Source organism: Hippoglossus stenolepis, chromosome 19 (genome assembly GCF_022539355.2).
Source record: "Hippoglossus stenolepis isolate QCI-W04-F060 chromosome 19, HSTE1.2, whole genome shotgun sequence".
Taxonomy (NCBI): Eukaryota; Metazoa; Chordata; class Actinopteri; order Pleuronectiformes; family Pleuronectidae; genus Hippoglossus; species Hippoglossus stenolepis.
The window spans coordinates 16,381,694-16,395,405 of record NC_061501.1 but is presented as its reverse complement, the minus strand read 5'-3'; the positions used below and the strand labels follow the sequence as shown (position 1 = coordinate 16,395,405).

General features: G+C 46.9%; 1 protein-coding gene across 1 annotated transcript; it reads right to left on the bottom strand.

Annotated features, from left to right (window-relative positions):
* Positions 1 to 5,712: 5,712 nt before the first annotated feature.
* Positions 5,713 to 13,688, bottom strand: cdk13 (cyclin-dependent kinase 13). The gene is made up of 14 exons (XM_035141963.2): positions 11,646 to 13,688; positions 10,708 to 11,268; positions 10,437 to 10,595; positions 10,213 to 10,352; positions 9,930 to 10,100; positions 9,648 to 9,837; positions 9,472 to 9,528; positions 9,281 to 9,382; positions 9,088 to 9,165; positions 8,761 to 8,877; positions 8,546 to 8,677; positions 8,263 to 8,459; positions 7,551 to 8,048; positions 5,713 to 7,175 (listed from the first exon to the last, which is right to left on the bottom strand). Exons 1-14 carry the CDS (start codon positions 12,779 to 12,781, stop codon positions 6,496 to 6,498), a joined length of 4,218 nt encoding a protein of 1,405 aa, XP_034997854.1. The 5' UTR covers positions 12,782 to 13,688; the 3' UTR covers positions 5,713 to 6,495.
* Between the last annotated feature and the right edge of the window lie 24 nt (positions 13,689 to 13,712).

Genomic DNA, 13,712 nt, shown 5'->3' with positions numbered 1-13,712 from the left:
CAACTCTCACATTTCACGCTTGATGCCCTGTTTCTCTCCACATTTATGGAAAAGCAGTTATGTTTTTTTTTTGCCGTGCAATTTACGCTAATGGCCGTGGAGATTGTTTTTGCTACGCCTTGGACGGCCGTAATGTGGAGGAAGTTGCTTTATAAAAACATTTGCACCCTGTGTCACAGATCATCTAGTTCTGCCTCTCCTTGGAGACGTGAGGCACAAAGCAAAGGATTAATTGACGCGACAACATTCCACTGTCCACTGTATGAACATTATTCACCATAATCCTTAATAATGATGATTGAAAACAAGGAGTTTTTAAAAAAACTGTTACTGTTGCTTCTCTCCGTCCTCAGCAGCCTCGTATTGATCTGGAGCCTCCTACAGTAAATACAGTCGCAGATACAAGTATTACAACAAATCATCTGCAGATACAACAGCTCCTCAACAAGTGGCAGAATAAAAACTATGATTGACTCCTTCTGTTCACTGGGATGTCGAGATGACGGAATAACAGACATCAGAATATCTACGTTTGATTGAGGTCACAGCTTTAATCTGTGGGATTTGACCAGTAGCTTATTGTGTTGTTGTTGTGTAGCTGACATATTGAGCATCAACACTTCTTCTCGGACACAGCCGCCATTTTTCACGCAGTGATCACGATGTAGAGCCGTGGTATCAAAGTCCCGCCCATACACACGCTCAACCAATCGCAAGTCAGCCTCAGCCGTCAATCATGATGTTTCATCGTGTTTTTCATGTCCCATCTGCTAACATGGATGAGACCGGGTTTATACAGCAGCCAGCCACTAGGGGGCGATCAAGATGATTTAGCTTCACTTTCAGGGAGGCGTCATGTCGTCCATCTTCATGTGCAAATATTTTACGCAATATATGACAAAATAATGTGAAAATGGATTCCAGGAGTTAAACGTTTGAGAAAAAAAATTGAATTTCCAAGATTAAAGTGAAAGATTTGTGCAAAATCTCTCAGAAAAAATCTCTTAATTATATTGACTTTCTTTGTACCATTTCACAGGAGCAGATAATATGGTGATTCTGGGCTAAAATCACGAGCTTCTCCTAATCTACAAATCTGATTGTAATTACATCTTTTTCTTCTAAATTTATGACTTGAATCTCAGAAATTCAGAGTTTTTCTCTCCCTGGAATCAAACCCTCTGTCCCTGGGCCCTAATATGCTGCTGAACATAAATGAACAGACTGCGTTTAACAACATCCCACACAGAAGATCAACAAGACCGTCCTGCTCGTTCATTAATATTCCTCACATGCTCCCGTGAAGCGCAAACAGCTCTCCAGTGCAAACATGCAAACGCTGGGTCCAAGCACAACTATTTGCTCTTTACAAGTTTGATGCGGACAAACTTTATTTTTGAATTAATGCTCTGATGTTCTAATTCTAAAACAAGCCTGCAGGCTGTGGTGCTTGGTGCAGATTCGTTTTTTATAATAACTTAACCGAAGCCGTGACCTTACGTGTCAGAGGTGAAGTGTGACGTGAGGTGGAGCAGGACGTTCACGGGTCATATCTGCTCTTAATGAGTGGAGCGCTCTTTGGCTTCGTGGTTAATGGGGATGTCGGGGAGAAGGTGAGGCCTCGTCTGACAGTGAAGGAGAGAAAACATGGAGAAGAACATGTGGTGGGAAATCGGTTGGTGATACAAAAACACGTGATCTCCGTGGCGGACTTTATACGTCATGTCCTGCTCCTGCGTTCTGCGAACACCCCGGAGATGTTTCTGTTGTGACGTGTTTGACCAGAGAATCTCCTGCTGCAACGTGAACTCCGGAGAAAGTCCAGATCCCCCAGAAAACAGCTTCTGACTCCAGAGCTGCAGGATCCAGATCTGATGCTACTCAACTATTATTAGTATTATTGTGATTGCTATTATTATGATGAATGAAACTACAATCGGGACATATTCATTCATCCCAAATCAGAGGAGAACATATTTTAAGAAAATAAAAGAAGGCGTTAAAATGACATTGAAAAGCAAAAGAAATAAAAAAAATGCATAAAAACAAGGAAATAAAGAGTCTGAAGAAATATAAGAGCACAGAAGTGGGAACAAGTGCGAGATCTAGTTAAAGGCTGAAACATAGAGAAATGTTTGAAATGTTCTTATGGTGGCAGTTTTGTTCCACAGGTTTGGAGCGTCATTTACAAAAGCTGTATCTCCGGCTGTTGTTGGGGACTTCTAATAGACTTGCTGCAGATGATCTGTGTTCTAGAGGGAACAGAGTTAACTAGAATGTCAGCTATGTAATAAAATTCAATCGATAAGTGAGAGTTATACATTTTTGTGAACTTCAGCACGTAAACGTTGGAAAAGCCTCAGAAAGGCCTGAAATAGGTGAATCAGCAGTTTTCCATGTGTCTATCGATAGTCACATTGGCAGCTGTGGGGATCTAACCCCACGACCTTTTCAGAGTGTGATGGTTTCACAAACCACCGGTTGTCACCGCCCGCCGCGTGTGACAACCGCCCAATAAAGGTCAGAGTAGCGTAACCTTTGAGCTGAGTGTCACCTTGCTGCTGAGCACACAGACCTGATCTCCAGGACGGAGAACCTGCCCTTTACCACCCCGTCGTGATTGATCGGCCGCGAAGGGCTTCACCCTCCTCATTCAGGGAATGTCCAGTAAATCACTCTCTCTCTCTGAAATAACACTTAATGTGATGTCTTTTAGAAAAAGGAGAAACCACCCATTAGGAGGGATTAACTCCCTGTAATGTGGCCACGTTAAAGCTCGGCTTTCCACCTACAAACTGCAGCAGGAGTAATTACTCAGGCCGTGGAAGTTTTGCTGTGCATGCATGTGGAAGAGCGCGCCGCCATTGTTTCACTGTCAGGAATTTTTAGATTTCACATTTTAATTAAAATCTGCACAAAGCCCCAGGAGGGGACGACTCCCAAAACCAAAAAGTAAACAAAACATTATCTTTAAAATGTCCTCTTTTAAAATATACACACAAAAATAAAATAAGTGGAGGTTTGGCCATTAAAGAGAATGAACTTCCGCTGAGTCACCTCTTCAAGGAGCAGCATGGCCCGAGGCCGCGTGATGCACGGTGGGTCACATCGCGGTTCAGCTCCTGCAAAATCTCAAAGGTTAATTCAATGTCAGCACATTCATTCTTCTATAAATCATCCTTAACGCCTAATTATTTTCCCTCCCTCTCCCTCCCCCCATCGCTGTCAACAGTTAGGTCCTGCAGCCGCCTCGGAACAGTCATGAGTTAACAAGCTCCGGTCTGTGATTAGCTCCCATACGATGAAGCTTGTGGATCATAATGGAATTGGCCACGTTCCACGTTCAACAGGAGCCAGCAGGTGACAAAAGTTGAGGTTGTTCCTCGGGCCTGTGCCAGCTCCTCCACACATTAGAGCCACTGGAGGAGGAATGAATTAATTCCGTCGGCTCCACTCGTCACACATCACTATTAATGTGCACGTCTCTGTATTTATAGGCTGTGGTTCAAAGATGACAGGTATATCTCGGTCATAATTTTCAGTTTTGCAGGGTTTATGAAATCCAGTTGATGGATTGTGATCCTGCTGATTTCCAGCTTTCTTTCCAGTCCTTTAGCGCCACGCTGTGGATCAAGCGGGCAGTGCAATCGGGTTGGATTGCCCAACAACCCTTGTGCATGTGGCAGTTCGCTGATTCTCTCCTTTTTCAGAGGCTCATGAAAATATTTGAATTATTTAAAGCAACACTATGCAACTTATCTTAAAATTTCAGCTTCAATATGAGTTTGAAGTTTGAGTGAGTGTGAATATGGAGAATTTTTCCTCTTTCACTCCCTGAACGTCTGTTCTATGTAACTTTGGTGAGTGGGTTCGAGTGTGGAACTGACTATTAGTCTCAGAATCAGGTCCAGCAGGTTGAAGAGTGAAGCTGAACTGTAGATCAGTTAAAAACACTTAGAAGTTATTAAAAAACAGAGTTTATCTCCAATATTCAGGAGGAAACTTTTAAAATATGAAGAATTCTAAACAGAGTTCGGTAGATGTGTTACCGCGGCAGCTCTTCTGGTTCAGGAAGCCGGGGATCATGGGTAATATCCACGGTTCAGCTGGTGGATGGTGATCATGGTTACATAGTGTTGCTTTAAGGTTCCCTTGTGTTGTAGAAAGGTTTGTTATTTGTCCATCTTCTGTGATGCGACATAGTTTTATCATAGTGGCTGGTGTCTAGAATTAGAAGAGTTATTAGGACTAACCAAATCCTGTAAGATTTAATGTCTTTATTCATCAAGTTACCACAAAAACTAAGAGAAGAAGAGTCTATGTGCAGGTGAAACGTTCAAAATCACTGTCAGGCCTCTGGATGTGTTTTTACAGCCCTGTTTAAATAAACCTACCAAACTGATACTTTGGTTAAAGTCTCTCCTTCACACTGTACCTGCCTCATCTCCTCCTTAAATCTGCCACGACTGTTGTTTCAATCAATCACACGCAGTATAAATATGATGCCGCCAGTCCCACTGAAGCTGCTGTAAATCTCCAGCAATCCATCATCCACAGCGAATTAATCACAGACAAGGTGGCGTCGACGTTCTGTAGCTCCACAGAACAGGGACCCCTCTGAGATAATCACTTTTTCATTACCAGCAAAGTGATGTGTGACAGATTCAGATGTGGATGTGACGGTTTAAGACCAGAGACAGATGCGTGTGGAGCTCCACTTTGGTTTGTGCGTCTTTATAAATCCACTGCCTGATGCAGTTTGTTGGGTTGAAGGACAGAAAGGCCTCGAACGACTAATTAGATGGATAATAGTGAAGTGTTGACCCTCTTTAAATACTGATTCAATTAAAGCTGAGAACTATTTTAATTTCCAATCTTATTATGGATTCTTTGACATCTGACAAATTGGTGCTGATCCAAATAAGCGAGCAACAGCATTTTAGAAAATCTTTAATTTAAACAGGTTAGAGTTTAGGTTTAGAGTTACTCATTTTTAAAGGGTAAAAGGGTAAATACAAATCATAGCAGTAGCATTGAAGACTGATTTGTGATCTATGAGAAACTGTGTGGCTGGAAACGTTCATTTATTGGATCGTTTTCTTTCTCCCTGACAGTTAAACTGCTGAATCTACATGAGACGATGTGGTTTACGTTTTGCTTTACGTTTGCTTCCATCTCCCTTGAGACTCAGTGACGCCGGCCTGGCTGAGTTTTCATGCTGCAGAAAAAATTACGTCTGTTTGCATTAAACAGACTAAACTCAAGGAGCCCCCCCCTTCATGAATCATGTATGTTGGGTTAAGTGTCGAGATTTAATGCCGGTGAAGTCTCTGGCTGAGATCTGTTGTTTTTGAGTAATGGACTTTAAATCAACTGTGTTTATACAGCACTTCACCTCTCAGTGTTTTATTGTACAAGTCGCAGTCACACACACATTTATACAGTGCTTATATACAGTGACCATTCATACGCAATTAGGAGTTAGGTATTTTGCACTTTGGAGGAGCCAGGAATCGAACCACCGACCCTCTAGTTAGTTGACGACCCACCCTACCTCTAGAACCACATTAGCCCCAGTTGTCTTTTTGAATAACGCTGACAGAGCATGTGAAGTTTGACCTGACACTGCCATCTAGTGGTGTGATCTATGCCGTCGACATGTTCAATGACAAAGCAAACATCAGTAACAATCAATGAAATTAAAGACGATGATACATCCGGCATTTCTTTAATAAACATTTGCCAAAGAAGGAAGGAGGGGGAGGGGGAGGGGGGGAGAATCGTTTTAGTACAAAAAAAAAAAAGAAGACAGTTTCCTTGTTGAACTCTGGTTACGTTTGTGTGTTCTGCTCATGATTTTACAACTACTGGCAAAAAGGCAAGTGGAATTTAAAGTGAAAACAGCCTTTCTCCGTTAGGTCTGATTCGCTGCAGTAGTCCCAAGTGCTTCCAGTCTCTCTGGATCTAACAGTCCTGCCCCTCAAACTGCTCCCCCCCCCACCCCATCAGCTGAGCCACCACCGCGTCAACGTAATAATGGTCATTAAGAGAGGACACTACGTTACTGGTCATATTCCTAATTGTTCAGGGAGAGCAGATGATCCATTTCATAGCTAAAATAGTTTCCGCCTACTTCAGTCAGTAGTGCAAAACATTAATACTAGTCTGCCCTGGAGTAATTACAGACAGGCCATGGTAGAGATTTAAAATTCACCCGCCTGATCTTAAATGTACACTCAAAATAGGTAAAAGTTTAATTTAAAAGACAGCAGAATAGATTACAAAACAATATGAAAATGGTATGAGCAAGAAAAGCTCCTCGGGTGTCGTTCAGCTGTCCTCCTGCAACGTACTCCACACTGGGGAGGAATACAATGCCTAACACAGACTTTAAGTTATTACAAACTGAGTGTGCATGTCCAGGTCTGGCCTGAGACATAGTCATAGAGCATTTTGTCCACTGTCACTAATCTGCCATTTCACATTTCCAGTCGTTCAGTACGGCAGTCCTCGTCCTCTGATAGTTGCTGTTGAGTTCACATGTGGGACGTAGCCATGGGGTAGTGGTGGAGCCCCGAGCTGAGAAGGGGAGCCCCAGGCTTGTCCCGGCACTGGGATGGGTGGAGGAGGTACGCCGTCCTTTCTAGCCATGGCGTGGTTGTACATGTGGATGGCTCCGGGGTTGGGTTGACCCTCCACAGACAAGGGGCTGTGATTGTACTCGAAGCGGTGGTCCTTGTCCCCGGTGAAGACCATGCTGCTGGCTCTGCCACCTGGGGGGAAGGGGTCTGGGTGGGCCGGGGCTAGAACCCCCACAGCAGACGAGCCCCCGGCCTGGCCAGGTCCACTGAACACATCTCTCAGAGCGTGAGGGGGCATGCCCCCGCCCATCATGTGACCCATAAAGCTGTCCCCAAACCCTGCAGGCGTGAAGGATGGAGGTGGTGGGTGGCTGTACTCGCCCCCATATCCAGGTCCTTCTGCGGGAGGGAGAGGGGGGTAGTCCTGCTCTGGAGGTCTCCCACCATCACCTCCACCTGCGATGGGGGGAGCGTGGCCGATCTTGGGCTCAGGTGGCGGCTGCCGGTAGTCCAGGTCAGCATGTGGAGGTGGTTCTGGAGGCTCAGGTGGTCTCTGGTCCGGGGGCAGGATGGACATCCCACCAACCTCAGACACTAGAGAACAAAATTAGAATATCAGATATTGCAATGTCAATTCTTTGATTTATATCTTCTTCCTTAAGCTTGTGTTCCTGCAATTGAATTTCTCTGATTCTTATAATAAATCATTTGGAAAAAGTCAATTTCCACAATAGTTTTAACTGACAAGATCCTTCTGGTGATGTATTTTACTGGTTTCATTCTTACTTGACGTACTCCATCTGTCAACCATCTGCTTTCATTATACATGATTTCATCTGGTTTATCTGTGTCCAGTCACAGACATGTGGTTAAAAACTTCTTAAAATGGCTTTCAGGACCCAGAGCAGAAAGAAAAGTTGCACTTTGCATTCAGCTGTCTCACTGAACATGTTTAACAGATGAGGTTACCTGGAGAGACCGGGCTGGGCTCTGGAGGTTGTTTGACCTCTGGAGGTAGCGGAACTCCTCCCTGTGCAGCTCCTGCAGAGTTTGTGATCTCTGCTCCTTCTCCGGCGTCCCCTGCCTCCTGCCTTTGAGCCTGCTGGACTTTGAGGAGTTGAGTCAGCAGCATCGTCATGGCCGTCTGGGTGGCGGCCGAAGCTTCTCCTTCTGGAATGCCAGACGGTGCGGTCATGGGGGGTGAAGGGGGCTTGGGCATCGGGGGTGTGCGGGGCACTCCTGCAGGAGCAGCGGGCTGGGGAGGCTTAACAGGTGTAGATTGAGCAGGAGGCTCCGCGGGGTCGGTGGGGCCCAGGGCTTTGGAGAGCTGATGTAACGTCTCCTGGTTGACCTTTGTGCTCATGGACTGGACAAACTGGGCCGTGTTCGTGCTCTTGGGATGGCCGAGGAAGTTCAGGAGGACCGCCAGTTGCTCCTGCGTCAACTGGGAGGTTGGACCCTTTGGATCTGTAAGAAAAAATAAACACTAAGGTTCATTCCTAACCATTGGGACAAATACTGCAAATCCAGGGTTCATTTCTTGAGCTTTCAATTTTAACTGGGATTTGACAGAAAACGTTACCTCCAACATACTTATATGTTTATTTCCCAAGCACCCTTCATACAGGTTAGTGTGACTCAAAGCTATAATAAGACAAATATAAATAATAGTCAGACTCACCAAGCAGAGCAGAAGCAGCTGCAATGGGAGGTTTGACGCCGCCGGGAGGAGGGAAGCCCTGGGGGGTGTTGCTGCGGCTGTCGTCAAGGCCAAGCTCTTTGCGTGGCGCCTTAGGGGCCGCCAGTTCCTCCGGCATCTGCTTCTGTCGCCGACGTTTCTTACTCCACAGCTCATGACAGTCCTGCCACAGTGGAAGGCTGCAGAAATGGAGATGTTAACATGGTGAGATCACGTGAAGCATTTTGTCGTCTTGGTTGTAGAATTAACATGAACAGAAACATACTCTGGCGGGGGCATCTTATCTGGGTCGACGTCCTTGAGGAATTCGCTGCCCAAAGCTTGTTCGGCCGTGCAGCGTCTGCTGGGGTCCAGGTTTAACATGTGGTCGAACAGATCCAGGGCAGACATCGGGATGCTGAACAACAGAAGCACAAGGTCACAGTCAGACGCGCTGCTGGAAGGCTCAAGCCATAAATATGATCATGGACAGTGACTTACAAAGCAAACTCCTCTCGTAGCCGCCGCCTGTACTGTTTCTTTGGTTTCATGGTGTTGAAGAAGGGAAGCTTTATTACATCGGGCCACACTGCAGGGCAGGGGCTGCCACATATCCGACTGGAAGAAGAAGAAACGCGAAATTACAAGAAATGAACTGGTTACAGCAGAATACAACGTGTGGACACAGCATCAAAGAATAACTGGCAACACCCAGAGAACTGGAAACACTTGATTCATTGTGGTTCCGTTTGGTGCGTCACTATATGGGAACGAGCCAAAGTCAAAACTAAAGTGTTAACATTTTTACCAGTTTCACCACAAACTTACCTGATAAGCTCCAACTGGGCGAGCTCCTGGTTCGCTTGGAAAATGGGCTTCTTTGTGAACAGTTCTCCCAGAATGCATCTGTGACAGACAAAACCAGATAACTCATGATTATGAGAACAAAACCCTATGACACTCTGACAGAGATAAGCGAGTCACATATGTAAACTGAAGTCCTTATCAGTCCTGCCCTTACCCGCAGCTCCAAACATCAATGGCAGGCGTGTACCTCTCTTCTCCCAGGAGCAGCTCTGGGGGTCGGTACCATAGTGTGATCACTTTGTTCGTGTAAGGTCGACTGAAAAGGAGAATATGGTTTATTATTCATTCACATACAAGGACAAGAACGTTTGATGAGTGCATCTAATAAGAATATCAGAGGCTCACCTTTCTTCAGAGTTATACAGCCGAGCGAGACCAAAGTCTGCGAGCTTTATTTGACCTCTGATTAGGGAAAGAGCGGAAAAAACACTTGTTAAATCCAGCTGAAAAAACACGTTTGAAAATATAACCAAGCTTAGAAAGGATGTTCATTGAGTTTAAGTGAGATCCCAAAGACCTACTTGTTGTTGAGCAGAATATTGGAGCACTTGATGTCTCTGTGCAGGAAGTTCTTCTTGTGGCAGTAATCGAGACCCTCCAGCAACTGCCTCATGAAAGACTTGATGTGGCTCTCGTTGAAATGAACCAGGCCCGACTCAAGCAAACCCATCAGGTCGTGGTCCATGTATTCGAAAACAAGATAGAAAGCCCCTGAGGTGGCAGGGAAAAAAAGATTTAGTCATTAAAAGAGAACACAGAGAAATCTGTTGTGTGGCAGAATCAAATACTACAGGGAAGTTTACCTTTATCATTTTTGAAATCTAGAGCGTCCTCCTTGTCTGTGACGATCTCCTTCATGTTTATGATGCTCTTGTGGTTGAGTTGTCGCAGAATTTTAATCTCTCTGATGGCCGTGATTGGGAAGCCCTCTTTCTCATTGTCCAGTCGAACTTTCTTCAAAGCCACCATCTCAGCTGTAAAACAGAGGAAAGAACGGCCCTTCAAAACTAGATCATGAGCTAATCACCACTTGCAATTTATACAAAACCTTCATTCAACAGTTTGTTGAAGTTCCAACACACTTACCAGTGTCTTTGTCTTTAGCTTTGTACACCTGTCCATAGGTGCCTTCCCCTGTGATTCCGATGATCTCAAACTTGTCCACGCAGCGTTTGCCCCAATCTATCTCTGTCTCCTTAATCTCACCGTATCTTGGGCCGCAAATTCTGTGAAGTTCAGGAAAATACACGCAACAGTGAATACAGTAGCAAAGGAAAAGCTGATCGAGCACTAAATGTAACCTAACGTACTTAGGTCTTCGGCGAAGTGTTAGAGACTTTTTGTCATCGAATGGGCTGTGAGGGGAGGACGTGCCACCGGGAAGTTCAGGGGGGAGAGGCAAGTCGGTCAGAAGTGGGCGAGCCTTTCTCTCCGACTTTTTCTTCCCTGAGAGCAAGCTGTCCTTCAAGCTGATAAAGAGAGAATAAAGAAGAAACAGAGATTAGGTCTACACAATCAAGTGTAAACATTCAGACAGATTCAAGGTCAATCGACCCAACACACACACACATATATACATACCCCTCTCCTTTGACAATATGCTCAAGAACTGTTGGGGGCAGCGGTAGTGACGACAGAGTAGAGATGAGTGGACCCGGGGCTCGTTCCTTGTCTTTGCTCTGTCCAGGTGCTGGTGCTTTCCTCTTGTCCCGATGTACAGAGTCATCCTTCCCCTTTCCTTCTCTGTCCCTGCTGAGGTCGCTGGTCTTCCTGGCTGACCTGTCAGCGGGAGACTGCGGCTGGTTGGTCGTTGGCGTCCTGGGGCCCTTCTCTGGTTGAGGTGGAGAGGGAGGGCGGCCCTTCCTGGAAGCGTGATTCAACTTCGGACTCGGTTGGTGAGCAGATGAGGGAACCTTGGTTGGAGTAGATGTGTTGCTGGAGTTCTTGGCTTTGGCGGCAGCTTCAGCAGCCTTCACCTTTTTCTGCTTACTGAGTTCAGCAGCGAGACTGGTTTTGAAGGTGATCGTGCTTGGCGACAGGCTGGAGGGGCGACTGCGGGAGCGGGAGTGGCGGTGGCGGCTGCGGGAACGTGAATGCCTTGTGGATGAATATGGACTTCTGCTACGTGACCGTGCAGATCGCCTGGGGAAAAAGGACATGGACATATTTGTTTGCATATTCTGCTTCTACATTACAAACATTTCTACATGACTAACTTATCTAGTTGATTGAAAGTTTAGATATAAGTTATTCTAGCCAGTTACGTAAGTTTTTTTATCTCACTTAATGGACTGGATGGTCAATGGCTTTGGGAGTGGCATAGATACACCAACAAATATTGAAAGAAAACGATAAAGTTTAATTGTACAACAATTTCAAACAAAATTTACTACTGCTGCTTCACAGGAATGACACAGCCAATCGTCCAGTATATAGAACACCACATCTTTGCTGAATGTGGTAGAGCCAAGAAGTCACTAAACCAGAAGAACACGAACAACAAACTTTGAAGAACTCACCTGACATCTGGACTTGGGCTCCTGGACTTCCTGTACGGACTTCTTGATCTCCTGCGGTTTCCATACGGACTTGAACCAAACTCTCCTTGTTCATATGGACTGTGTCGGCCATAACTTGGTGACCTTCGCCAGTTCGCTGGGCTCGCGGGGGATCGCTTCTTTTTGTTGCTGGAGTATGAACTGGGTGACTTCTGTATCCCATAAGCCCCATACGCATCTGAGTCCCGGTTGTAATATGTTGAACTGGGAGAGACTCTCTTGCTCCCATAAGTTGGACTTCTTCTAGACGTCGGCTGGTTGTAACCACCAGGAGACTGGTAGCTATACGGGTTTGACGTCCCATAGGAACTTTCAGTTTTAAAACCAGGACTTCTCCTGTACGGCCTGAGGTCTTCACGGTCATCTCTGTAAGATTGTGGAGCTTCTCTGTACGCAGACGGCGGCTCTTTATCGGATCTTGTTTTACTTCTTTGCCTCTTTGAATCCTTTTTCTCTGCAGACTGTGAGGGCTGAGGTGCAGATGTCCTTTTACCGTTTCTGTCACTGCTCCTCGTCGTGTCTCTGAGGTTCTTGGTGCCGCTGAGGCCAGCTCCACTCCGAGCCTTGGAGGAGTCTCTCTCCCGGCTCGGGCGGTCTTTTTTCTTCCCTGACTCCTTCTCCTGCTTGCTCCTCTCGGATGCTCCTCTCGTCGGTTCGTCCTTGCTGAGGGTCACCGCCTCCCGGTTCCTCGCCTTTCTCCTGTTCGGGGAAGCCGGTCCGTTGCTCTCGCCGAAGTCGCTGAGTCGGTCCACGGAGAGCCGGTCTGCGCGGGGGTCAAGTTTGGGAGAGGGGCTCCCGGAGAACCGCTCGGACTGGGAGCTCACGTCATCGTACTCCACCAGTGTCCGTAGTTCAACCTCTTTGTCGAACGTGCCTTTCCGGTCGTTGCCCTCGGTTGTACCGGTGCTGGACGAGTCTCTGCCCTTGGCCTGCCTGCGTTTCTTTCTCCTGGAAGCCGACGAGCGCCTCTTCTCACGGTGCTTGTCTCGCGGAGCCGCACCGCTCCCCGGTTTGCTCCGCCTGTCCTGCCTGTTAGCATTTCTCTGCGCGGAGGGGCTCCGTCCCCGACCCTCCCGAAGCACGTCCGAGTTAGGCATTAGTCTCCAAAAATAATAAACGTCACGCGGAGAATAATCTTTAAATTAAGTACTTTCCCCTAAACTATGTCTCTCGTTGTGTCGCGGAACAAAACATTGGGCTAGCTCCGTAACAGGCTAGTTAGCTGAAGCTACAGCTATTTCACAATTAAGACAGCCAGCCAGCTAGCTTAGTCACAGGCTTATCATTAGCATTACGAAGCTAGCAGGGGCTAGGGTCCAAATAAAGTGAGTAACTCCAGACGGTAGTTAACGACACTCGGTGCCGACGGGTCCCGTCACACGCAGTCCACGACACGAAGCTTACTTATGGAGCCAGTCGACACTCAGCCATTGTGCTCCAGGACGGACATCTCCCAGATACGCTAGCTAATGCTAGTCGGTTTAGCCAGCTAGCCTCCACTAGCTTGTGTCCAGCTACACATTCCAATCCGCGGTGAAAGCGCAGAGCTGCGGCACACTTAGAATCCGCTTGCCCTGGAAGTGTCGCGGTGCATGAACGCGGGCGAATCCGTCCACGGCGCGGAGTTAGCGGGGGAGGAACAAACTCCTGCTCTCAAACTTCTGGTCGCCTTCCATCACACTGAGCAACGAGGAAGTGGACAACACGCGAGTTGAAGCCGCCGCCGCTAGCCCCGCTAGCGACCTAGCACCGTTAGCTTTCTTTTCTCCTTGCGTGGAGTTCGAGGCGACTACAACAACGTCATTCAAAAAAACACGTCCGCCTCCCCGCGCGTCCCGCCGAGTCTCAGCCCGCTGCGACAAGCGCATAGTCCGGGAGCCGCGCTCGTCTCTCCGCGTGGAACCGCTCGACAATCGCCGGAGTTTATTCCCACAAATGAAAAGTGTGTTCGCAGTGAAGCTAACAGCGCAGCTCGCAGGCCCGCACCGCTTTAAAACTACAAGTCCCGTGAGTCCCCGCGAGCCAATC